This window comes from Danio aesculapii, chromosome 7, assembly GCF_903798145.1.
Source record: "Danio aesculapii chromosome 7, fDanAes4.1, whole genome shotgun sequence".
In the NCBI taxonomy this organism is placed as follows: Eukaryota; Metazoa; Chordata; class Actinopteri; order Cypriniformes; family Danionidae; genus Danio; species Danio aesculapii.
In genome coordinates this window covers 2054074-2079841 of record NC_079441.1, presented here as the reverse complement: position 1 = coordinate 2079841, position 25768 = coordinate 2054074, and the positions used below count along the sequence as shown (strand labels likewise).

Sequence of the window (25768 nt, the reverse complement as noted above, 5' to 3'; positions counted from 1 at the left end):
CTGAAACTTTACAGACACATTCTGGAGACACAAAAGACTCATATTAAATCTGAAAAAGGGGTAACCTAGGTGCTCTTTAAAATAGTTTTTAAAAAAATTAAAAACTGCTTTTATTCTAGCCGAAATAAAACAAATAAGACTTTCTCCAGAAGAACAAATATTATCAGACATACTGTGAACATTTCCTTGCTCTGTCAAACGTCATTTGGGAAATATTGGAAAAAAAAAAAAAAATCAAATGGGGGCTAATAATTCTGACTTCAACTGTATGTAGGTATGCTCTGATACTGTAGGAATGTTTTTTTTTTTTTGGCTGATATCAAAATTATATATTCACAGTACGAAACTGACTGAATATCTACATGCAACATGATCTGTACTAAATATAATTTTCTCTTCAGTGTTTGAACTTTCAGAAGTGAAAATTAAACCACACTGAACTGAACTAAACTGAACTCCAACTCTGAAATCTGGTCGTTACTAGAACTATGTTAAGCTGCTTTGACACAATCTAAATAGTAAAAGTGCTATATAAATAAACAAGAATTGAACTGAATTGATAAAACATTTCAGAAAAATATGTAAATGTATTTTGGGTTACGACTTCTGTTTGTTTGTTTTTGTGCTCCAGAGTCACAAATGTAAAACTGATCTGTAAATTATCATCATATTTACTGCAAATGTGCTCACTTTTGTTGCCTTTTCCCTGTTTGGTTGTTTGTTCCTTTCTTTAATAATACAGAGTTTTTGTGGTGGAAAAACTGCAGCCATTAAGTTAAAGAAATGCATGTAAGTGGGAGGAGGAGAAAACAAACAAATGCCACTGATGTAAAGTTAAACTAGCGTGTTTTTCCTGAGAAACCCATTCACTCAAACATCCTCTAATGGAAGCTGGAAAATAGCCAGAAAGTGCTGGAAATGATCATGAGGGCTTTCTACAGGAGTCTGTCTCTCTTACTGGGTAAGTAAAACCACTTCTAATCATTTTAATAATTCGAAACCTTGGTTATCTGCATTATTTCAATATGAGAGAACTAACCGATTCAATTCAATGTAGATGGTGTCAAAGCAGCTTAACATGGAAGTTCTTTGAAACTGTGTCAGTCCAGTTTTCAGAGTTGAAGATAACAGAAAACATAGCAGAATGTGTTGTTTTTTGGTGGATATTATCCAAACACTTCAACAATACACTGTAAAAATGCTGTAATATGTACAGCATTACTGCCATCTTGGCTGCCAGTAATCCTGTAATATTTACAAGTGCACTGTATATTAACAACTACAACTGTGCTGTAGTTTTTCAGTACACTGAAAAAAATTATCCAAAGGTGATTCATTGGATTTACTCAATTTTTTTACGTTAAGTAGTTGTAAACTATTTATTTGGGTTGAATTTAAACAAATAAATTAAGTTGAACATAGCTCAATTTATTTTGTTTGTTTAAATTTAACACAAATAAATTGTTTGCAACAGTTTTGCATGCAACACTTCAGTGTAGAAACTTGATTAGCTGATTAAAATGAGTTGAAATATTTGTCGTGACTTTTTGTCATATCAGTATTTTAGTGTACACTATTTCTGATTTCTGCAGCTTACAGTTTTTCACAGACGCTAGGACACATTTCCCTACACTTAGGGGACTTTTGCAAAACTCTCGACACAGCGAGCACAACAGAAGTCTATGTGGGCTAAACTGAGGATCAATTCTCATTGTTTTGGCACAAAATGCATTCAATGACTACATCTCTCAAATTTCATCAAGTCTTTTCTCACTCAGACACAACAGCTGCCTAACATCTGTACGTACAGGACATTTAGCACATGCTGACATACTGTTTTCAACACTGGTCAACTTCTGTTCGAAACAATAACATCATGTAGAACTGAGTAAGACGGCAAAATTCAACAGCAATATTTTACTGAAACATATTTCACATCTACATATGCAGTTTAACCAGCCAGATTAGCATTACTATAGGCTTATTTCACTCGGCCGCCATTTTAAAGAACCAAAGCGAAGCTGTGATGGGAGGAAACCCGGAAGTATAGGTGCAGCACTGTAAACATTGCAGTAACATGCTGTGGAGTACAAACCTCCAGCTGTTGCCGAGATTTCAAAATGCAGATATGGTGTAAACATCACTTTAATATCATTCAGTAAGCTTAATTTAAACAATTAAAAGCAATTTAGCGTCAAACAACATCAGAATGTCTTTAAGAGTAATACGCTCAAGTGTCCTCCTAGGCTTCAGTTCATTGCAGCAGGTAAACACTGTGGAGACGCTTCCCTGCTTCAGTCTATGTTACCCAGTGAGCGATAAAACTCTGCAGTCCTCTGTAGCACACCCTCATGTTGTCTGTAATATTGTTGTCCCGATACTGAAGTTTTAAAATGCCCGCTAATTTACCATAGTATTCACCAGTGCTCATCAGTTTACCGCTCTTCGCCCAGTGTAAACACAGATACATGGACACTGGAGCATGAAGCAACCGTGAAGACCAATCGAGTTATCAAGCAGATCGCTTGTCTGTGTTTGTACTCGGAGGGTGAACTGATGACCTTCTCGGCCAATCACAAGCATTTCTGTTGAGCACGTGAACACAATTGCAAATCAGCGCTGTTTTAAGAAAGCCATCAACACTGCCTTAAATGTTAGCGGGAAATTGGCGGCTTTTCTTTTAATTCAGTATCGTCACAAGTCTAATATAGTGAAAGAATCAGTTCATTAACTCGCGTTTGATAAATGGCATCTGAAACGTGTGTTTGGGAAAGAAAACAATAGCTAACTAGTGCCGTTTCCTTTAACTTAGCTGAAAATTAGCTCTGATATCCCTTTTTATTTTCACTATTCATCCAGAACGGACCTTCGGGTCACTCAGAAGGCGGTGAAATGATAAATTTGTGTCACTTTCTCTTCGCTGATGAGATATACAGCCAGCTACACAACGTTCCAATGTAACTTCCAATGATACTTCTGGGTTTCTTCCCACCGCAGCCTCGATTTCACTTTAAAAAATGGCGGCCGCGAGAAATCAGTCTATTGTATCTGTATCAGTGGATAGTGTGTGTACAAATTCTTGTATTTTGGAATTACTTAGAGCAAATAAATAAAGGACATAAAATATTGAGGAGTTCTGCATCACGTCTGATTTATTCCAGTAACATATATTGCAGTCATAAACAGAGATGTGTGCTTGTTTTACACAAGGAAACACTGTGTAATGCTGCATGATGTTAGTGTGTTTTGAGCTCAATGTTTTGTGGGTGACAAAGTGTGTTTGTGGGCTGTCCACCTTTGCGTTCTGGAAGAATGAGTTTATTTGAGACCAGAATACTGTATTTTGGTAGTTTTCGTGCATTATGAATGTGAAATAAACTGCTTTGCTAAGCTGAAGAGTTATGCAAAAGTGGCCTAAGTATTGAGAAATGTGTCCTATAGCATCTGTAAAAAACTGTAATCCACATACTAATTTAAAACAAGCTGAAACAACACAATTATGGAGATTTTTTTGGGGAAACTTCATTGCTTTATGTTCAATCTACTTAAATTAGCTACGTTAACTTGGATTTGTGTTGGGACAACATGAATGATTTATGTGCAACCCTACATTTTTTTGCAGTGTATCAGTTAGGGTCACTTAACATATAGGGGAATCAAAGCTTAAATTCCCATTAGTTTTGATAAAAGCAGCCACAAAGTCAGTCATTTTAGGCCACAAATAAATAAAAGTATAATAAATAACTGCATCTCTGTTTCTCTCTGCATCTCTTGTGTCGTCACTTGTCACTTTATGTACACCGGAAGCTTCTGTAGCTAAAACAAATTCCTTGTGTGTGTGAAGCACATTTGGCAATAAAACTGATTCTGGTTCTGATATAAGGGTGGCACAATGGCTCAGTGGTTAGCACTGTGGCCTCACAGCCAGAAGGTCTCTGGTTCGAATTTTGGCTGGGTCAGTTGGCGTTTCTGTGTGGAGTTTGCATGTACTTCCCATGTTGGCGTGGGTTTCCTCTGGGTGCTCCGGTTTCCCCCACAGTCCAAACACATGCGCTATAGGTGAATTGATGAACTAAATTGGCTGTAGTGTATAAGTGTGTGTGTGTGAATGAGTGAGTGTGTATGGGTGTTTCCCAACACTGGGTTGCAGCTGAAAGGGCATCCACTGCGTAAAACATATGCTGGAATAGTTGGCGGTTCATTCTGCTGTGGCGACCCCTGAAATATAGACTAAGCTGAAGGAAAATGAATGCATAAAAATGTAAATAAAATGATAATATATAAAAATAAAACATATAAAAGTCCCTGCTAAATCCTGGAGGGATTGATTGTGAAACATACCAAACCTTTTTATTTAGATTTTTACAAAGTCTTTTGAAGCATTTGAAGAGTTCAGATGTAAAAACCTCTAAATGCCGTCTGAAATTTTCATCTAAAATGAGCATTTTTATCAGACTCCTGTGTGTGTGTTCAGTAATATCACTTTTATGGCAAAGAGTAAGTCCTTTTCCTGGTCTCTAAAGTGAAATATCTCAACATAAACAAAGGGGCATGAGAATAATGTTTACATTTTCAGATGGCACTTAGAAAACTCTTTTTTTTTTATTTCCTTAAGTGTAAATCTGACAAAATTAGGTCTACTCCATAAGTGTATCTACTGAAAAATCAGCCGAAGTCTATAATTACTGTGCATATGATCCTGTTCTTGTTTTTTCCAGTGTTCTTCTCAGTTCAGACGATTGAAGGCGGAACTGAAGGTGAGATTTCTACTAAACAATCACATCGTTTGTCATTTTGTGCTGCTGTGAAACATTTTCCGAGCTTTACAGTGCAAACAATACAGACGTGCAGAATATTCAAGAAGCTCAATAAAGCATGCAAAGGAACTTTAGATGCAAATGGATTCAAATTTGAAAAGAAGAAAGAGAATATAGAATATCTTTTTTGAATGTACACTTAAAATCGTATACATTTTACACCTTTAATGACAAAGCAGACATTATGATGACAACATAATATTAATTTCTTTTACTGGTTGATGCCAGTTTAAGATATATTACAATATAGAGATGAAGACAAAATGATTAGCTCCCCTTTGAATTTGTTTTAATATATTTTCCCAAGTGCTGTTTAACAGACAAAGGATATTTTTCTATAGTATATCCAACACAATCTCACGGCAATTCGTAACTTTTTGATTTAGTGGCTAATTCGTATGAATTCGTATGATCTAATTTGTATGATTTAGTACGGTTTGCTCATCACCCAATGACGGTTGGGTTTAGGGGTGGGGTTAGGTGCCACGCCTCCTTTTTAAAATTGTACCCGAACTTAACTCATACGAATTCGTACGAATTAGCCACTAAACTGACAAAATGTAAAATACTTACGTTTTCTGGTGAGATCAGGCTGGTGTATCCTATTATATTTTTCTTTTGAAGAAAGTCTTATTTCTTATCATTTGGCTGGGAAATAATCTCATTATCAGTATTGTAAAAATGGTATTTTAACTACAGTCGTCCTAACTGTTGTCAGTTCTGCCGAAGTTAACAGTATGATGGAGAAAACTGTACATTTCTAGTCAAACCATCCTTCTGCAATCTTATATTAAACGGAAATAAGGGCGTTGGAGAGCGTTGATATTATGTGATTGTATTGTATTGCAATATGGAGTGATTCAGTGTTGATGTTAAATCAAAAGTAATTCACAAATACTTGAAAATGAAATTATTTAATGACAATAATTCTCAATGGTTACAACTGAATTAGTTATAAAATAACTGTATGACATGATCAAATATTAAATGATAAAAACATATGATCATAATTGTACCCAGACTAAATGTAAAATAAAGTTACCCGAGAGAAAGAGACAGGGGGAGGGTGAGAGAGACACAGAGAGTAGGCCCCAAAGAGAGCCTGATAGCAGTAGAGTCAGAGAAGTAGAAAAAGCGCAGAGCAAAGTTTACTACCTATTTTGTATCTTTATTGACCATGTGACCAAAGCCCAAATACTAAGTCATACAAACTGACCAATAAACATGTGACCATGTTGTAAAACCTCCAAAGCCCAGATCCATATTAACCAGGCCCTGATCGACTGTAATCGGCAATTTTTGTCAATTGTCTACCGAACAAACCATTGCTGTACAACGACTTGCCTAATTAACCTAGTTAAGCCTTAACATGTCACTTTAAGCTGAATACTAGTGTCTTGAAGAATAGCTAGTCAAATATTATGTGCTGTCATCATGACAAAGATAAAAGAAATAAGTGATTAGAAATTGTTTATTGAGACTTGTATGTTGAAAATCTGCTTTCTTGGGAAATATTAGAAAAGTAATTACAATTTCACAGGAGGGTAAGTGTTTTGGTAATTTCAGTGTTTGAAATATACTTGCAGTGGTGGCATGGTGATAATAGTTTGGGATTTTTCATTAGTTTTAGTTTTTATTTCGTTTTGACTTTTTGTTTTCAAATTTAGTTCATTTTAATTAGTTTTAGAGGGAGATTTACTAGTTTTTATTAGTTTCTATATTTTGAAATTGCTTAGTTTTAGTTTAGTTTTTATTAGTTTCAGTATTAGTTTTATTTTTCCCCCAAATAAAGATATTTGTTGAGTGCAAGATTCAAAATCATCAGAATAAATATTGTATAATAAAACTCAGCCATACATTTTATGAAACATCTATTCAGAGAACACATGACCACTATCATCTACCACTATCATCTACCCATCCTTAAATTAAAATACAGCAGCCCACAAAATAGCAGCCTTAAGTACAATATGTGTGCAAGGCTGCTTCTGAGGCTAGATACACAGTAGTGAAGTTCAGATCTTTACTGCGAACCGGATTTTATGTGACAATCCTCCCATGTTAGGACTCAACATACCAAAATAATGTAGTCAGCAATCATTTTTCAGTCAGTAAAATATCACCAATATCTAAATATTTCTTACAGTTGAGTTTTGCAACCCAATTGAAGCCTGATTCACTTATTTATATTCCATTATGCTTTTCTGTTATGAAATAAACTTACATTTTTCTCCAGATCCTCTCATTTAAGCCCTCGGTTTATCCGCGCTGCAGTTGATTTAGTTCAGTCACAGCAGGCTGTCATGTACTGTTTGTGTTCAGGTCACTGAATCGAACATGCGCAGTATTATCGGCTTAAATCTGATCTCAATGTAACGTTACTGTTCTATTAACTTAATAACCGTATATTTTGGTTCATTTCGAGTCACATGGGGGTATTAGGCATGTTAAAAAGTAAGTAGTTTGTGGAAGAGTGCTTACTGGAGACGTGAATTGTTGATTCAGTTCGATTTGGTAAACAAGTTCAATTGGTTTATTTAGAAGATCCGGTTAAAAGATTTGTTCGCAATCACAACCACTAATACAGAAATAAAACCCAATATTTGAGCACAAATGTGATAAAGTAACAAATTTATGTCTGTATTTAATGATGTGACCTTGCTGCTGTCATGTCCACTCGTTGTTTTTGTCGTGGGAGCAACAGCGAGGATGACTGGAGGAGAACCAGCTCGATCTGGCCAATGGCAGCAGGGCTACAGACTCTGAGGTGCCGTACGGGTCAAACACCTGGCAGCGCGAAGTAAATAGATTTACTTGTAAAAGGCTTACTGTAATGTATTAAATCCATTTACAAAGACGAAAATGAAAGAGGTTTTTGCTATAATTTTAGTTAGTTTCCGTTTGTTTTGTATGTACACAATACAGTTTCAGTTAGTTCTGTTTTTTTAAAAATACTCTCGTTTTATTTTTATTTCAGTTAACGACAACTATTTAAAATTTTAGTTTTCATTTTTTCATTCGTTTTCGTTAACTATAATAACCTTGGGTGGTAGCCGCATTGAAACACACCTTTTACCCACAGCACAGCACTTACTACTCACTTATTTTTCAGAAGTACTTCTAGAAGTACTCATGTTTTGAGTAGTGTTTACTACTTTTACTCTACTTGTGTAACCCCCCGCTGGTCCTACACCATCCAACACCCTCCAAGCTGGGATCAAACCGGCGATCTTCCACATGGGAGTTGGTTGCTCTAACAAGGAGGCTAAAGGCCATGGCCTCTATTGACTGTCGCTAGAGCACCTTTTAGAGGTCAGAGGAGTGAGGTTTACCTGCACAGCACTTCACTAGCAGGCCTCCGTTACACTTGCACTACATATTTTTTTGCCCAATAATGTTTTTTTTATAAACTATTCATAAAGTATGATTTTTATGTGTTTTTTTTCACCACTGTTGAACACACAGTTAACATAGCAGGATGGGGAACGGCCATCCAGTCGACTACATATATGGACGGGCTTCCTGTAAATGCTCTGGATGGGATAAGCTCCTCATGCACACACACTACGATACAGACTCTGCCATGGTGGAGATTAGACCTGCAGAAGAGCTACAGCGTGAACAGAGTCTCCATCACTAACAGACTGGACTGCTGCAGCGACAGAATCAACGGAGCTGAGATTCGCATTGGAGATGTTCCTTCAGATGTGTTCAGCAACCCAGTGTGAGTCTCTGTTTAATCTGGATGCAGACATTCAGCCCAGATGGTTAGTCATTTTATGCTTTTATATATTTGGTAACACTTGACTTATAAGGAGATGTTTATAAGACCTTGCCATCACAGCTTTATAATCATGACGTGACATATGTCCTAAATACATGAAGAAGATTTTATGACAACTGTCGTTAAGTGTCATTCACTTAGTTATGTCATTTTGAATCAAAACATGACATTTATTGAAATGTCTTTGTTACAAACAATAACAGCATAATCCGTCTTTGTAAACATGATTGTCATGAGGCTCTTACAGTTCTAATTGAAAACTGTCACCCCCATCTCCTCATCTTGATCACCAACAATCCCAGCTCTTCATCTCAAACACCCCTGGTCTTTCTCCTGCGATCAATACCCCCCCCCCCCCCCCCCCCCCCCCCTTATCTAGATCAACATCACCCCTCAAACCTCTCCTCCCCTCACCTTTATCTCGAACACCATCAATCCCCCACACTTCATCTTAAACACCTTCACCATCAACCAACCCCCTTCATCTTGAAAACAATCAACCTCCCCTTCATCTCCAACACCATCATCCTCCCCTTTATCTCCAACACCATCATCCCCCCCTCTTTTTGAGCCTCACCAACCTCCCCTTCATCTCGAACACAATAATCCCCCCTTCATCTTGAGCCCCATCATCCACCCCTTCATCTCGAACACCATCAACCTCCCCTTCATCTCGAGCCCAATCAACCTCCCCTTCATCTCGAACACCATCATCCTCCCCTTCATCTCAAACATCATCAGCCTCCCCTTCACCTCGAACACCATCATCCTCCCCTTCATCTCGAGCCCCATCATCCTCCCCTTCATCTCGAACACCATCATCCTCCCCTTCACCTCGAACACCATCATCCTCCCCTTCATCTCGAACACCATCAACCTCCCCTTCATCTCGAACACCATCATCCTCCCCTTCATCTCGAACACCATCATCCTCCGCTTCATCTCGAGCCCCATCATCCTCCCCTTCATCTCGAACACCATCATCCTCCCCTTCACCTCGAACACCATCATCCTCCCCTTCATCTCGAACACCATCAACCTCCCCTTCATCTTGAGCCCCATCATCCACCCCTTCATCTCGAACACCATCAACCTCCCCTTCATCTCGAGCCCCATCATCCTCCGCTTCATCTCGAACACCATCATCCTCCCCTTCATCTCGAGCCCCATCATCCTCCCCTTCATCTCGAACACCATCATCCTCCCCTTCACCTCGAACACCATCATCCTCCCCTTCATCTCGAACACCATCAACCTCCCCTTCATCTTGAGCCCCATCATCCACCCCTTCATCTCGAACACCATCAACCTCCCCTTCATCTCGAGCCCCATCATCCTCCCCTTCATCTCGAACACCATCAACCTCCGCTTCATCTCGAACACCATCATCCTCTGCTTCATCTCGAACACCATCATCCTCCGCTTCATCTCGAACATCATCAACCTCCCCTTCATCTCGAACACCATCAACCTCCCCTTCATCTCAAACACCATCATCCTCCCCTTCATCTCGAACACCATCATCCTCCCCTTCATCTCGAACATCATCATCCTCCCCTTCATCTCGAACATCATCATCCTCCCCTTCATCTCAAACACCATCATCCTCCCCTTCATCTCGAACATCATCATCCTCCCCTTCATCTCGAACATCATCATCCTCCCCTTCATCTCGAACATCATCATCCTCCCCTTCATCTCGAACATCATCATCCTCCCCTTCATCTCGAACATCATCATCCTCCCCTTCATCTCGAACATCATCATCCTCCCCTTCATCTTGAACATCATCATCCTCTCCTTCATCTCGAACATCATTAACCTCCCCTTCATCTCGAACACCATCAACCTCCCCTTCATCTCGAGCCCCATCATCCTCCCTTTCATCTCGAACATCATCATCCTCCCCTTCACCTCGAACACCATTATCATACCCTTCATCTCGAACACCATCATTCTCTGCTTCATCTCGAACATCATCAACCTCCCCTTCATCTCGAACACCATCAACCTCCCCTTCATCTCGAACACCATCATCCTCCGCTTCATCTCGAACACCATCATCCTCCCCTTCATCTCGAACACCATCAACCTCCCCTTCACCTCGAACACCATCAACCTCCCCTTCATCTCAAGCCCCATCATCCTCTCCTTCATCTCGAACACCATCAACCTCCCCTTCATCTCAAACACCATCATCCTCCCCTTCATCTCGAACATCATCAGCCTCCCCTTCATCTCGAACACCATCAACCTCCCCTTCATCTCAAACACCATCATCCTCCGCTTCATCTCGAACACCATCATCCTCCCCTTCATCTCAAACATCATCATCCTCCCCTTCATCTTGAACATCATTAATCTCCCCTTCATCTCGAACACCATCAACCTCCCCTTCATCTCGAACACCATCATCCTCCCCTTCATCTCGAACACCATCAACCTCCCCTTCATCTCAAACACCATCATCCTCCCCTTCATCTCGAACATCATCAGCCTCCCCTTCATCTCGAACACCATCAACCTCCCCTTCATCTCAAACACCATCATCCTCCCCTTCATCTCGAACACCATCAACCTCCCCTTCATCTCAAACACCATCATCCTCCCCTTCATCTCGAACATCATCAGCCTCCCCTTCATCTCGAACACCATCAACCTCCCCTTCATCTCGAACACCATCAACCTCCCCTTCATCTCAAACACCATCATCCTCCCCTTCATCTCGAACATCATCAGCCTCCCCTTCATCTCGAACACCATCAACCTCTCCTTCATCTCGAATACCATCATCCTCCCCTTCATCTCGAACACCATCAACCTCCCCTTCATCTCGAACACCATCAACCTCCCCTTCATCTCGAACATCATCATCCTCCCCTTCATCTCGAACATCATCAACCTCCCCTTCATCTCGAACACCATCATCCTCCCCTTCACCTCGAACACCATCAACCTTCCCTTCATCTCGAACATCATCAACCTTCCCTTCATCTCGAACATCATCAACCTCCCCTTCATCTCAAACACCATCATCCTCCCCTTCATCTCGAACATCATCAACCTTCCCTTCATCTCGAACATCATCAACCTCCCCTTCATCTCAAACACCATCATCCTCCCCTTCATCTCGAACATCATCAGCCTCCCCTTCATCTCGAACACCATCAACCTCTCCTTCATCTCGAATACCATCATCCTCCGCTTCATCTCGAACACCATCAACCTCCCCTTCATCTCGAACACCATCAACCTCCCCTTCATCTCGAACATCATCATCCTCCCCTTCATCTCGAACATCATCATCCTCCCCTTCATCTCGAACATCATCAACCTCCCCTTCATCTCGAACATCATCATCCTCCGCTTCATCTCGAACACCATCATCCTCCCCTTCACCTCGAACACCATCCACCTCCCCTTCATCTCAAACATCATCATCCTCCCCTTCATCTTGAACATCATTAACCTCCCCTTCATCTCGAACACCATCATCCTCCGCTTCATCTCGAACACCATCATCCTCCGCTTCATCTCGAAAACCATCATACTCCCCTTCATCTTGAACCCACTCATCTTCAACTTGAACACCATCACCCACACACTTCATCTCAAACGCAATCACCCCCTGTGATTCTCCTCTTCATATCACGATTACTGTCACTCCCAACCTAGATCTAGATCCCCATCATCATTATAAAATAACAATCAATACACTGATGACACAAATCTGGATATAATGCAATGCATTTCATCCAAAAGAAAGTAATAAATAAAGTTTTTGTGTCACTCTTGTCTATTTGCAGATGTGCAGTAGTTTCTACTATTCCAGCAGGACTGACGTTCAGCTACTCGTGTAATGGGATGCAGGGACGGTACGTGTTTGTGGATATTAATGCACCTTCAAGCATTCTTACTCTCTGTGCTGTGGGAGTCTTCGTGATTTTTCCAGGTAATTCCAACTCACAAGTTTGTGTGCTAACTCAGTATTGACAGATAATGGTAAAGAAACATGTGTTGCTATCTTTGAACAAAACTCAAACCTTTTATGTTGAGAATAAGAGGTGATGATATAGTAATTGTTTACTGAGACAGCTCAATGCCTATAGTTATTACTAATACTAAACGGTAAGGTTCCTCATTACATTTATTTACTCTAACCTCGGTTGTTTCAGAAGACCGCAATTGCTGCATTTCCCTTAAAAACACAGAAGGGAGACATAAAGCAGACTATTTACTTTCACAGTCAAATGTGTGACTGCTTTGCAGAGGGTTGAGAGAGAGACAGAGAGAGACATATATCCAACCTTCATTCATTTATTTTCTTTTCGGCTTAGTCCCTTTATTAATCTGGGGTCGCCACAGCGTAATGAACCACTAACTTATCCAGCATATCATTTATGCAGCGGATGCCCTAGGTAGTGCTGTCGCCTCACAGCAAGAAGGTCGCTGGTTCGAGCCTCAGCTGGATTAGTTGGCGTTTCTGTGTGGAGTTTGTATGTTCTCCCTGTGTTTGCGTGGGTTTCCTCCGGGTGCTCCGGTTTCCCCCATAGTCCAAAGACATGCGGTACAGGGGAATTGGGTAAGCTAAATTGTCCATAGTGGATGAATGAGTGTGTGTGGATGTTTCCCAGAGATGGGTTGCGGCTGGAAGGGCATCCGTTGCGTAAAAACGTGCTGGAAAAGTTGGTGGTTCATTCCGCTGTGGCGACCCCGGATTAATAAAGGGACTAAGCCGAAAAGAAAATGAATGAATGAATGAAGGAATGCCCTTCCAGCTGCAACCCATCACTGGGAAGCGTCCATACACACTAATTCACACACGTACACTACAGCCAATTTAGCTTACCCAACTTGCCTATAACACATGTCTTTAGACTTGTGGGGGAAACCCATGTGAACACGGGGAGAACATGCAAACTCCACAGAGAAATGCCAACTGACCCAGCTGAGGCTCAAAACAGCAAGCTGTATGCTGTATGCATCTCCTTACTTCCGTGTGCAGCCATGCTGTCACTGTAGATGGTGTATTCTGGGGAATTTTTGTACCCCATGGTATCTCGTGTGGTCCTGAAAAATCTGTTTCGAGGGCTATCTACCCCTTCCCCTTTCCCTATACTTTCAAACTAAAGAGAATTGGGACACCTCTACCCCTTCACGTTAACATGCAAAATGAGGGGGGGGGGTAAGGGGAAACGCTAAGGGGTAGAATTGGAATCGGGCCGAAGGTTGATGGAATGATAGTTCACAAGTACAAATGAGTAATAAATCCAGGTGAAACAGTCTCTTAATGTTATGACTGACAGGAACGTCAGGTATAACACCTCGTCACACCACTGTGCGTCATTCATTCATAAACGTTTTTAAAAGTTGACTGAGTTAAAGCTTTCTTTCACAAAAAAAACTGACAATATAAAACAAACTTGTGTGTTTGTCTGAAGCTTTTATGTCGAGAGTATTGCATACTTTTAATAATCCAGCGTTTAAGTTAAATTGATAAAGGCTCATTAACACAAAGTTATCCTCACAATAATATACGGGTTTAGCCAAACTAAGGCTTAGAATAGAGGCACAATCAAGTGCAGTACGCAGCACTCACACTAGTAAAACAAACTGGCATATGGGAGTCAAACATACCCGGGTATTTTTTTTTTGAGACTTACTAGAAACACCTTTGTAAACTGAAGGAAATCTCACCTACCTAAAACAAACTCTTGTCATCACATTTTCCAGATAATTTGGCAACAGGTAAAAACGTGACGCAGTCGTCAACCTACAGCTCCTGGATTCCTGAACAGGCTGTTAATTTCAATCCAGGATTATCAGATCCATCAACAGGGTGTTCCTCAACCAATAGTCAAACTAACCCATGGTGGAGGCTGGATCTGGGTCACATTTACCAAGTTAGTGCAGTAGTGGTCACTAACAGACTAGACTGCTGTCCAGAACGAATAAACGGAGCCGAGATTCACATCGGAAACTCTTTAGAGAACAACGGCAACAATAATCCCATGTGAGAATCTCTTATTATTAATAAAATCCTCTGATTGCTCAAATATTGAAGACTAATGATGTTCTCTCTTCAGATGTGCTGTGATTTCTAGTATTCCAGCTGGAGTTTCTGCCACCTTCGTCTGTAACAATATGGAGGGTCGATATGTGAGTCTGTTCAATCCTGGAGACTCAAAGTTTCTCACTCTGTGTGAAGTGGAGGTCTATGGACAAGGTGGGATTAAACAGTCTATTATTTACCTAACAACAATGAATAGACTCATTTCAACTATTAAATCAAAGCTAGTTTAGATATAAACAGATATTTCAACAGTTTCATGCTCTCAGCAGTCAGTAAATGTTTGCCTCGTAGGGGTGGGGAAAAAAATCGATATTGCAATATATTGTTGTGCTTTCTGTCGCAATAAATAATTGATACACTAACTGTAACACGGGGAGTGACAGAGACAACTGAGGTTTAGGATCCACGTGCAGGTTTATTCAAAGTCAGGGAGGCAAGGGTCAACACAGCTGCAAACAGATGTATAAAGGCAGTACAGAATTGTAGTCAAACACAGGCGAGAGGTCGGTAGACAGGCGGCAGACAAGGAGAAAGGGAAACCTGGCAAAGATCAAAAACACAGAGGAACAAGACTAAGGGAAACGCGTTGTAATGTCACTTTACAGAAAACAAGACTCGGCAAGGGAAGTGAGTGTGTGTGCTGCGTAAGTAGTGTGTGTAATCAGTCTGACAATCCTCAGGTGGTGCAAGTGTAATTAGTAGAGACTTGGAGCAGGTGTGAGTGTGTGTGGCATGACTGAATATGTAGTCCATTTACAAGCAGATTTGTAGTCCTTATGTGCAAACCAGCGATCTAGGGAGTTATGATCGCTGGTGACCGTGACACTAACGGCCAATATCGATATTTTATTGCACAAAATTATCAGTCATTGTCACTACCCAATGTCCACCATTCTGTTTGCGGTGGCGCTGTTCAAGTAATTAGGGTTAAAGGGGCGGAAGCAGTGGCCAATGAAAAACAAAAGTTAACTAACAACAACAGAGAAGAAGCGCAGAAAAAAAAGAGTAGCAAGAAGAATGGCGGAAAATAATGAAAAACAAATCAAAGACCCACCTGCTAGTTTCCACTCTAAAGTGTGAGACAGTTCAGGTTTTACAAGACAGTCGACGGAAAGGCACTGAATAAAACATATTATCATTATCGTGAGCCACATATCGCCACAGAATTCACTGTATTGTCCCACCACTATTGCCTAGCTCAATATATATACAAACACATTCACTTCACATTTGTTTGAGTAGTTTGTGTAGATTTCAATAGTTCACACTTAGCTGATGACTGATTATGAAGCTTGTTTGGCATGTTGTCCCAGGAGAGAGCCCTGAGCTCATAAGATCCTTGAGCCCGGGGCTCCCTCCCATTTGCAAGGCGAGAGAGGAGTTTGAGTTCAGGTAGATCTCGAGAACTCCCCTGCAGTAGTAGCTAATGAACAGATAGTGATTGCTCTTAAGCGATAACTACTTATTAGGAGTACGTCTATGGTGGCGATTTGGATTAGTCAATTAACTTAAGTTGCATGTTTTTGGATGGTGGGAGGAAACCGGGGAACCTGGGGGAAACCCACGTGAGCATGGGGAGAACGTGTAAACTCCACACAGAAATGTCGACAGGCTTGATAAGGACTAGAACCAGTGACGTTCTTGCTGTGAGGCAACATTGCTAACCACTGGGCCACCGTTCCACCCATCTAGGAAAGGAGGAGGAGTAGGGGTGGAAGGGGGGATTCTTCAAAACAAAGATGGCTGTTATATGGAACCTAGGGTATTTATAGTGGCTTAGGAATCGTCTGATTGGTGAATCATAAATTGAATAATGCAGGACCGGCTGCAAGCAATCATAAGCACTTGATCCTCTGGAAATTAGGTTATAAATAAACTTCACCTATTTTGAAGATCATAACAGTTTGCATGTTACAAGTTGCATGTCTGGTTTTCTGTGACAGATGCATTCGCTGTAGGTTATTGTAGACACAGTTCATCAAAAGTCTTTGCAATATTATACATATGGCAGACAAATAAATGACATTTATTTTAAGCATTGGTTATTTAAATTTTAATCAGATTTAAAAAATGGCACTCAAGACATTTTGTCATCTCACTGGTCTCTGTAACTCCACCATCAGCCCTGACAGTTTTTACTTCTAACCCAGCAGTGTTTTGCTGCTACTTAAGAACCAATTAACTGGGTTCAGAGCCTGTGCTTTCGCTGTCAAAAGATGAAGAATCAGTTATGATTACTCTGAAACAGCTCTCAAACTGCCTTGTAGAAAAGGGATATATATATATATGTGTGTGTGTGTGTGTGTGTACAGGTCCTTGTTTGAAGCAGTCCTTGGTGAAGCTGAAGGTCAACGCTGGCTTTAGTCTTTCTGAAGTCCGGCTCCAGACGCAGGTGAGACACGCAAACATTCTCCAGTCTGAACACATTCATGCTCTTCAACACCACATCTGCTCATTTCAGCTGGAATCTGCTCTGGCACAAAGAGGCTTTTCTGATGTGACGCTGCACTGGACACAACTGCCCCAACAGGAAGTGATGCGGAAGAAATCGGAGCAAGGTCAGTGTATGAAATTAAACATTAAAATCACCCTAAAACTGAAGTTCAGATTGTCCTTTTTCCCCATACTATAAAGTACATCCAATTAAAAGTCTTAAAATGAGGATTGTGTTCTTTGGAAACTGATTGGATCATTGGAAGATGGGTCTTGCTAACAAAATAAGAGAAGATTGATAAATGGATGTAGTCAGAGCAGAAAAGAGATTGCAGCTCATGAAAAGAGCGGTATTGCTATTAAAATGACCTATGCAAATAATAAGGTATGTGTCAAAAGCATCTGCTCAATATCAGACACCAGGCATGAGAACACAGCACAGTTGACGTTAACAGATTCATTCATGTCAAGCAGTGCGTGCAGGGCCAGTGAGCGGTCCGTCCGTGATATCTTTTGGTCCCTCAATTATGTTATAAAAATGTCTTTTCTTGTGATAACGGGATTTCACTGAGACAAATTTTCCTCATGCATGAATATATATTTTTTGCTTGTTAGTTTTGATTAGTGTTGATTTCAAATGCAATAAATCTGTTTATAAAACTTGTAGTAACAGTGCGATAATTGGTGGGAGCCACTAAATTTTGACTGGTGCGCCTACATTTTTAAAGTTAGGAGCACCAGTACTACCAAGCAAAAATGTTAATTTCGGCTCGGTAATGTATAGTTAATATAGTTAAAATAGTGTGAACAGTTTAAAAAAGGTTATTTTTATTGTTTGTATATGCTTTGGTAGTGGGGGGTCGCGAGTTCTTGACGATCTTACATTGGGGGTCGCTGGTTTAAAAGTTTGAGAACCACTGGCCTAAAGGACTGATGGCCACATCCCTAAATTACTGATAGCCCCGCTCTAAATTACTGGTATCCCCGCCTTAAATGACTAATAGCTAGTAACAGAGCTACTGAATTTTAATTTTTGGGTGAACTATCCCTTTAACATGAACAAATAGAGAACTAATAAAATGTAGCATGATATCTGATGTGATGAACTGTTTTATTTACAGCTCAGTGTGTTCAAACAATAAGATGAAGAAAAGCTGAACTCTGGATCTGCTGTGATCTTCATTCACATGCAAAATAAAATATTAAATACTAAAGTGTAACCGAGTAGAGCAACACGATTCTGGAGAAACTAAGAATGAAATAAAAAGAAAAGATTCTGACAAAATGCTTATTGCTGCATGTCTTTATTTAAAGAGCCCCAATTATGGGTTATTGATGCAATGTGTAACACAGCAGTAAGAGAACTGAAACATCCAGCTAAGGTTTAAATCTGAAAGTCTATAAAAATATTGATCTTTAAATTGAATGAAATTGTTGACTCGAATTTAAAATTAAAAAATTACAATTTTAGACCTTAAAAAGTAATAAATTTGCTGTCTTAAATATTTTTGCGCAGATCTTATTTTTCAGATGTCCATGTAGCGCTACATTTAAAGCTCATTAAATTCTTTTTTGTTGTTGTTGCTTGGTTTTCGTGGTGTTGTATCGTGGTGTGACTTCATTCCAGGGTCTCTGCGGGGTCTTAAAAAGTCTAAAATTCAAAAATGTAAATTTTAAACCTTAAAAAGTCTTAGACAGATGAAAAATACAGGAGAAACTATTTTTGCAGCATAAAACTATTTTTATTATACTCTCTCTCTCTCTCTCTCTCTCTCTCTCTCTCTCTCTCATACATATATACATAAATGTACATATATATACATACAGTCAGAATTATTAGCCCCCCACCCATTGCATTTTTTAAATTTTTTAAATATTTCCCAAATGATGTTTAACAGAGCAAGGAAATGTTCACAGTATGTCTGATAATATTTTTTCTTCTGGAGAAAGTCTTATTTGTTTTATTTCAGCTAGAATAAAAGCAGTTTTGAATTTTTTATTAACCATTTTAAGGTCAATATTATTAGCCCCTTTAAGCTAATTTTGTTTTCAATAGTCTACAGAACAAACCATCATTATACAATAACTTGCCTAATTACCCTAACCTGCCTAGTTACCCTAATTAACCTAGTTAAGCCTTTAATGTCACTTTAAGCTGTATAGAAGTGTCTTGAAGAATATCTAGTCTAACATTATTTACTGTCATCATGACAAAGAGAAAATAAATCAGTTATTAGAGATGAGTTATTAAAACTATTATGATTAGAGATGTGTTGAAGAAATCTGCTCTCCGTTAAACAGAAATTGGGGAAAAAATAAACAGGGGGGCTAATAATTCTGACTTCAAGTGTAGGTAGGTAGGTAGGTAGGTAGGTAGGTAGGTATGTAGGTAGGTAGGTAGGTAGATAGATAGATAGATAGATAGATAGATAGATAGATAGATAGATAGATAGATAGATAGATAGATAGATAGATAGATAGATAGATAGATAGATAGATAGATAGATAGATAGATAGATTTTTTTAATCAGTGATTGTTGTGATAACCATCTTGTAGGCTAAAAGATCTTTTGAAGCAGGGCATGGGTCTAAACCAGGCATGTCCAAGCTCGGTCCTGGAGGGCTGGTGTCCTGCAAAGTTTAGTTCCAACCCCAATCAGACACACCTGGGCTAGCTAATCAAGCACTTACTAGGCTTTCTAGAAACATCCGTACAGGTGTGTTGAGGCAAGTTGGAGCTAAAATCTGCAGGACACCGGTCCTCCAGGACCGAGTTTGGACACCCCTGGTCTAAACTGTGCAGGCCTGACACCTGTGGCTTAGATGAGTTATTATTTGGGTGAAATGCTAAATATTTCCTTACATGTGACTCCTTTGTGTTCCAACCACATGTGCTATACAGTGGTGTAGTCTTTAAAAAAAGGTGGTGTACTATTACCCACCCAACCCACACATGCTGTTTTATAATTTTACCCAAACGTTTCAGCGAGACATCATTCAGTTGACTTCGAAAAAGTCAGGGGGCGAGGAATAGCGCACAATATAAACAAAAATCCACCAATTGCAACAAATTAAGATGAGAGGTAAAAAATCATTTGGTATACAGTGAAACGGGATGCAAATACACGTAAATTAGGGAAGTCTAATCAGCAAAACAAGTGAGTATATATATATATATATATTATTGATCCTCAGAAGTCGTAATACCCAAACAGCTCGTGGAAAAAAGTAGGCATACTGAGTATACGTGCATATAGCCCCGACTGCACCACTGATACTATATTAATAAAGTGTTTGCTGTGTTTTAATGCATTGAGCCACCAAGCATTGTTGTGAGGTTTTTCTAAATGAGGAAAATCCTAATTATTTGACCACATCAGTCTTGCTTTCTGCTCCCAGATCAGCATCATCTGTCATTTCCTGAGTTTCTTTCCTAAGAAAAAGAGACATCAACATTATTTACATATGCAAAAGTATGGTATGGCTAGTCAAATAGTGTAAAGTGCAAGAAAAACACTATAAGCAGACGTTTTTAGAAACACGCACAATTGTCTTCAGGTTTCAGGTGGATCTTGTGAATCTAAAATGTAAACGCACTTAATTGTGGTCCAGTTACACAAACACAGACCCTCTTTATGCGCTTCCTCATGCGTTTATGCTCTTCTGAAAAAGTAACCTCCAACATTTACATCTACATTTACATTGATGATGTTTGGGAAATGCTTTCTAAGCAAATGCCCTGGAATATAAATTGCCCTGAGGACTGTCTTTATTAGTTTTTGTTCATTTAATCAGCCTGACAATGTGTAGATACGGTTTTAGAGTATCATAGTTAGAAGAGTATCATAGTTACATAAATGTAAAATACGGACTAACTGTACCGTAAGCGATGCTTTTCTTACTCTGAGCTTTTGTCTTGTTTTCAGTAATATTATGCCAATATTGAGTTTTTCCATTTAATGTAAGATTCTCTTGCATATCCCATTGGCAGGTTATTTTTGCTTGTTTTAAGGGAAAAACTCACTTAATTTTGACTCATTATTTCTGAAATCAAGACGATATTTTTGCTCGTCTAGAAAATGCTTCTTGATTTAACAATTTTTAGATATTTGATCTACACTGAAAAAAAATTATTCAAAGATGATTCCTTGCATTTACTCAATATTTTTACGTTAAGTGATTGTAAACAATTTATTTGGGCTGAATTTAAACAAACAAATTAGGTTGAACATTATTAAATTTAATTTGTTTGTTTAAATTCAACACAAATAAATTTTTGCAACAGTTTTGCTGGCAACACTTTTTTCAGTGTAGAAACAACACAAAAACTGTAGGACAAGCATTTTTGTAGTTTCTATGAGCGCCTAATATTCCGATCTTACAGATCTTTTCTTATACTAACGTCTAGAAACAGATCTTGTTATGTCGTGTCTGAGAGCTTGTTTTCTGCTAGTTTTGACAGGCTGATCTCTCATGCAGAAAACAACAAATGCAAACATGAAGAGAGTGAAACGACTAGTTTAAAAATGTGCAACACTCACTAGACAATTCAGTGACACAAATAGACAGAATCCAATCAGTACAAGCCAAAAATTTGTTTTTAATATGCTGACAATAGGAAATTTTACTGAATACAATCATAATTTTGGTATTAAAGAAAAAAAATCTGTACTTTTGACTCTGATATTGGTCAATTGTAAGTACTACTATAGCTGTTTTTCCATTATAACCCATTTAATTCCACCGGCAACTATTGTTGCTGAAGTTCATAGCTGTTATTTTGCTTTTATGAGTAATTTTTCACATGTTATCCATGTTTATTTTGTCAATGACAAACAAGCAAACAACCAAAAATACTGCAAGAAAGAAAAAAAAGGAATTGATTTACTTCCTGTCATATGAGACCTTCAACTTCCAACCCCCTAATTTCAGGATGCAAAATGGAGGCAAACCCTCCCAAACTAAGGAAGTTATCATGATACTAAAAATAACTTTTTGCTCACAAATGTATATCAATATAATCATGAAGGTCTCTAGATTCATCTAAACAAAATAAATCTTTCAAGAGATCTATAGTTTTTTCGTATACAAATACCTTGTAAGTACATAAATCATAGGGAATTAGGGGATAATGTGTTAATAAGTTAATAAAGTTATTGTTCTTGTTTAATGATTATTGCTATCATAATACCCCATCTAAACATAACTTTACCATTTAACTGATAGCTTTATTTAAGGTAGATTTTTTTTTATTCATTCATCTTCCTTCGGCTTAGTCTCTATTTAGGCAGTTGCCATGGTGAAATGAACCACTAACTATTCCAGCATATGTTTTACACATCAGATAATACCCTATCTAAACATAACTTTACCATTTAACTGATAGCTTTATTTAAGGTAGATTTTTTGATACATGATTTGATACACAGCAAAATTTGATACAGAGTAAAATTAGCATCTCCCACTGGTCCAACTCCTACAAAGAGTTAAAATAACACTGGAACAGTGTTGAAGTGCTGATTGAACAGAGAATAATGAACTCCTGCTGTTAAAAAGCAAAATCACTGAAGAAAAACACAAAACTACCACCAAATTCAGTCGCAACCTTAGGCCCTGCTGTCCACACAAACATATGTATTGTCTACATTGCAGCTTTTTTTTAATAATTATTTTTAAAGGTTTTTTCACCTTTATTATGATAGGACAGTGGACATTCTAGACAGGAAAGCATTGGGAGCCGAGAGAGGTGAAGGATCAGCAAAGGACCTTGAGCCGGGAATCAAACTCGGGTCACCGTGAGCACGTCAGTGCTATATATCAGAGCTCATTACCACTAGGCTACTGGCGCTAACAAATTGCAGCTTTTTTTTACACAAAAACACAGTATCAGGTCACTGAAACCCACATTTTTAAAAACTTTTGGCAGGGAGTTTTCTAAAAAATTGAGAAAAAACATATTTGTTTACAAAAATACCCGTGTACATGTGGACTCAAAAAAAAAACTCAATAAATCTCTCAAAATCTCAGCCCATCAGGATCATTTAACAACTCCACACACAGAATTAGCAGCTTTACTTGTTACGAAGCTGTCTGACTATTTCTGTCAGATGTCTACAAACGTCTGTAGTGAGATTTACTGAAAATATTTTGTTAGATGACATTCTCATTTATCTTTTTGACACACAGTAGTCTGTTGGGGGAAACTAGTTTGTGCTTATTCACTTTAAGACAAATGGATTAGTTTCATATTTATGAAATTATTTGATGGATCATTTATCAAAATGGAGGGGGGGGTTCATATCAAACGGTTTTCTAATTTTCAGCATAATAAATGTGTTTATGAATATGAGTTGATCTTTTAAAAGCAGTACTTTTGAGGTAAAATGCCAAATGTTCTCCTCCTATTCAAATTTTACATTGAAGGGTTCTTACAACATATTTGCCTACCGTTGCATATTCACATTTGCTGCATATTCAAATACAATTTTCTTGGAAAATAAAATCAAAAACCTGGAGAAAATGAATGCAAAACATGTTCATATAGGACACTATTAACAAGGCTACATGCATGAAACCATTTTTAAAATTTGGGCACGAATGGGTTAAATGAGAAATAAATCTATTTAACATTCAACTATCCAACATTATAAGAGGCACGAGTACAGATGAAATGACTTTATCAATGGAATTTTTGCTCTTCAATATTTCTTTTAACAACATTAACTTTTATTAGACATATAATAGAATATATTTAATACATTTATTAAGTAATGCCAGTGCTGTTGCCATATGTAAATTATACATATTGTTTATTTTATGGTTCAAGAAGGTTTAGCCCCATCTAATCAGCTGCTTTCCTAATGCACATCTGATATTTGATAAGGGCCAAAATAAAATAAAATCTCCTCGTTACTAATCAAAACCGTGTTTATTTATTTACTTTTTTATCGATATTGATATTGAAATCGATTAAATATCTTCATGGAACATGATCTTTATATTTCTTTAATTCATTCATCTTCCTTCGGCTTAGTCTCTATTTCGGCAGTTGCCACGGTGGAATGAACCACCAACTATTCCAGCATATGTTTTACGCAACGGATGCCTTTCAAGCTGCAACCCAATACTGGGATACTCCCATACACACTCATTCACATACACACACAATTATACACTACAGCCAATTTAGTTACTCAATTCCCCTGTGGACTGATTTCACACGGCCGCCATTTTAAACAGCGAAACCGAGGCTGCTGTAGGAAGAAACCCAGAAGTATCGCCTGGGTCACACAGGAAGGTTGTGCACTTGGCTGCATATCTTATCAGCAAAGAGAAATCGACACAAATGTATACTTTCACCGCCTTTCGAAGGACTCAAAAGTCCGTTATAGTAAAAATAAAAAGGGATATTGGATCTCATTTTCAGCTAAGTTAAGGGAAATGGCACTAGTTAGCTAACGTTTTCTTTCCCAAACACACATTTTAGATGCCATTCATCAAACTCAAGTTAATGAACTGATTCTTTCACTATATTAGACCCGTCACGATACTGAATTTCGGTACTGAAGTGAAAAAAAAAAAGTCCATTCTCCGTTAACATTTAAGCACTGCTGATGGCGTTCTTAAACAGCGCTGATTTGCCATTGTGTTCACATGCTCAACAGAAAGCACTGTGATTGGTCGAGAAGGTCATCAGCTCACTGCACTTCACCGATGTTTACCGAGCACAAACACAGACGAGTGATCCACTGATGAGTCGACTGATCTTCACAGCTTTAAATGCTCCAGTGTCCATGTATCTGTCTTTGCACTCGGTGAAGAGCGGTGAGCTGATGACCTTCTCGACCAATCACAGTGCTTTCTGTTGAGCCCGTGAACACAATGGCAAATTAGTGCTATTTAAGAACGCCATCAGCAGCGTGCTCAGTGGCGCTTAAATGTAAGCGGGAATTGTACGTTTTAAAACGTCAGTACCGGGACAACACTATTACAGACAACACAAGGGTGTGCGACAGAGACCTGCATGGTTTTATCGCTCAGCAGGTTTACATAGACTGAAGCAGGGAAGCTTCATCACGGTGTTTACCTGCTGCAATGAACTGAAGCCTAGGAGGACACTTAAGCGTATTACTCTGAAAGAGATTGTGATGTTGTTTGATGCCTAATGTGTTTTTAATTGTTTCAATTAAACTGAACTGAATGATATTAAAGTGATGTTTACACCATATCTGTATTTTGAAGTCATGGCAACAGCTGGGGGTTTGTAGTCCACAGTATGTTGCTGCAATGTTTACAGTGCTGATCCTATACTTCAGGGTTTCTTCCCACCGCAGCCTCGCTTTCGTGTTTTAAAATGGCAGCCGCGTGAAATAAGCATATAGCGCATATATTTGGACTGTGGGGGAAACCGAAGCACCCGGAGGAAGCCCACACCAACACGGGGAGAACATGCAAACTCCACACAGCAACGCCAAGTGACCCAGCTGGGACTCGAATCAGTGACCTTCTTGCTGTGAGGCCACAGTGCTAACCACTGAGCCACCGTGTTGCCATTTTTTGTTGGGTTTTTTGTTTTGTTTTTGGAGTAAAAGTTGTCCAGTTCCAGTCAAAGAGAAAGAGAGATGCATGTCAGTGGGAGGAGGAGCAAAACAAACAAGTGAC

The 25768-nt window shown here is 39.0% G+C and overlaps 1 protein-coding gene across 1 annotated transcript; it reads left to right on the top strand.

Annotated features, from left to right (window-relative positions):
• Positions 1-918: 918 nt before the first annotated feature.
• zgc:171424 (uncharacterized protein LOC793213 homolog) lies at positions 919-18254 on the top strand. Its single transcript, XM_056462556.1, has 9 exons — positions 919-961; positions 4719-4757; positions 8283-8541; positions 12408-12553; positions 14335-14614; positions 14688-14827; positions 16987-17066; positions 17136-17232; positions 18229-18254. The coding sequence occupies exons 1-9, from the start codon at positions 919-921 to the stop codon at positions 18252-18254; spliced, it is 1110 nt and encodes a 369-aa protein (XP_056318531.1).
• The last annotated feature ends 7514 nt before the right edge of the window (positions 18255-25768 follow it).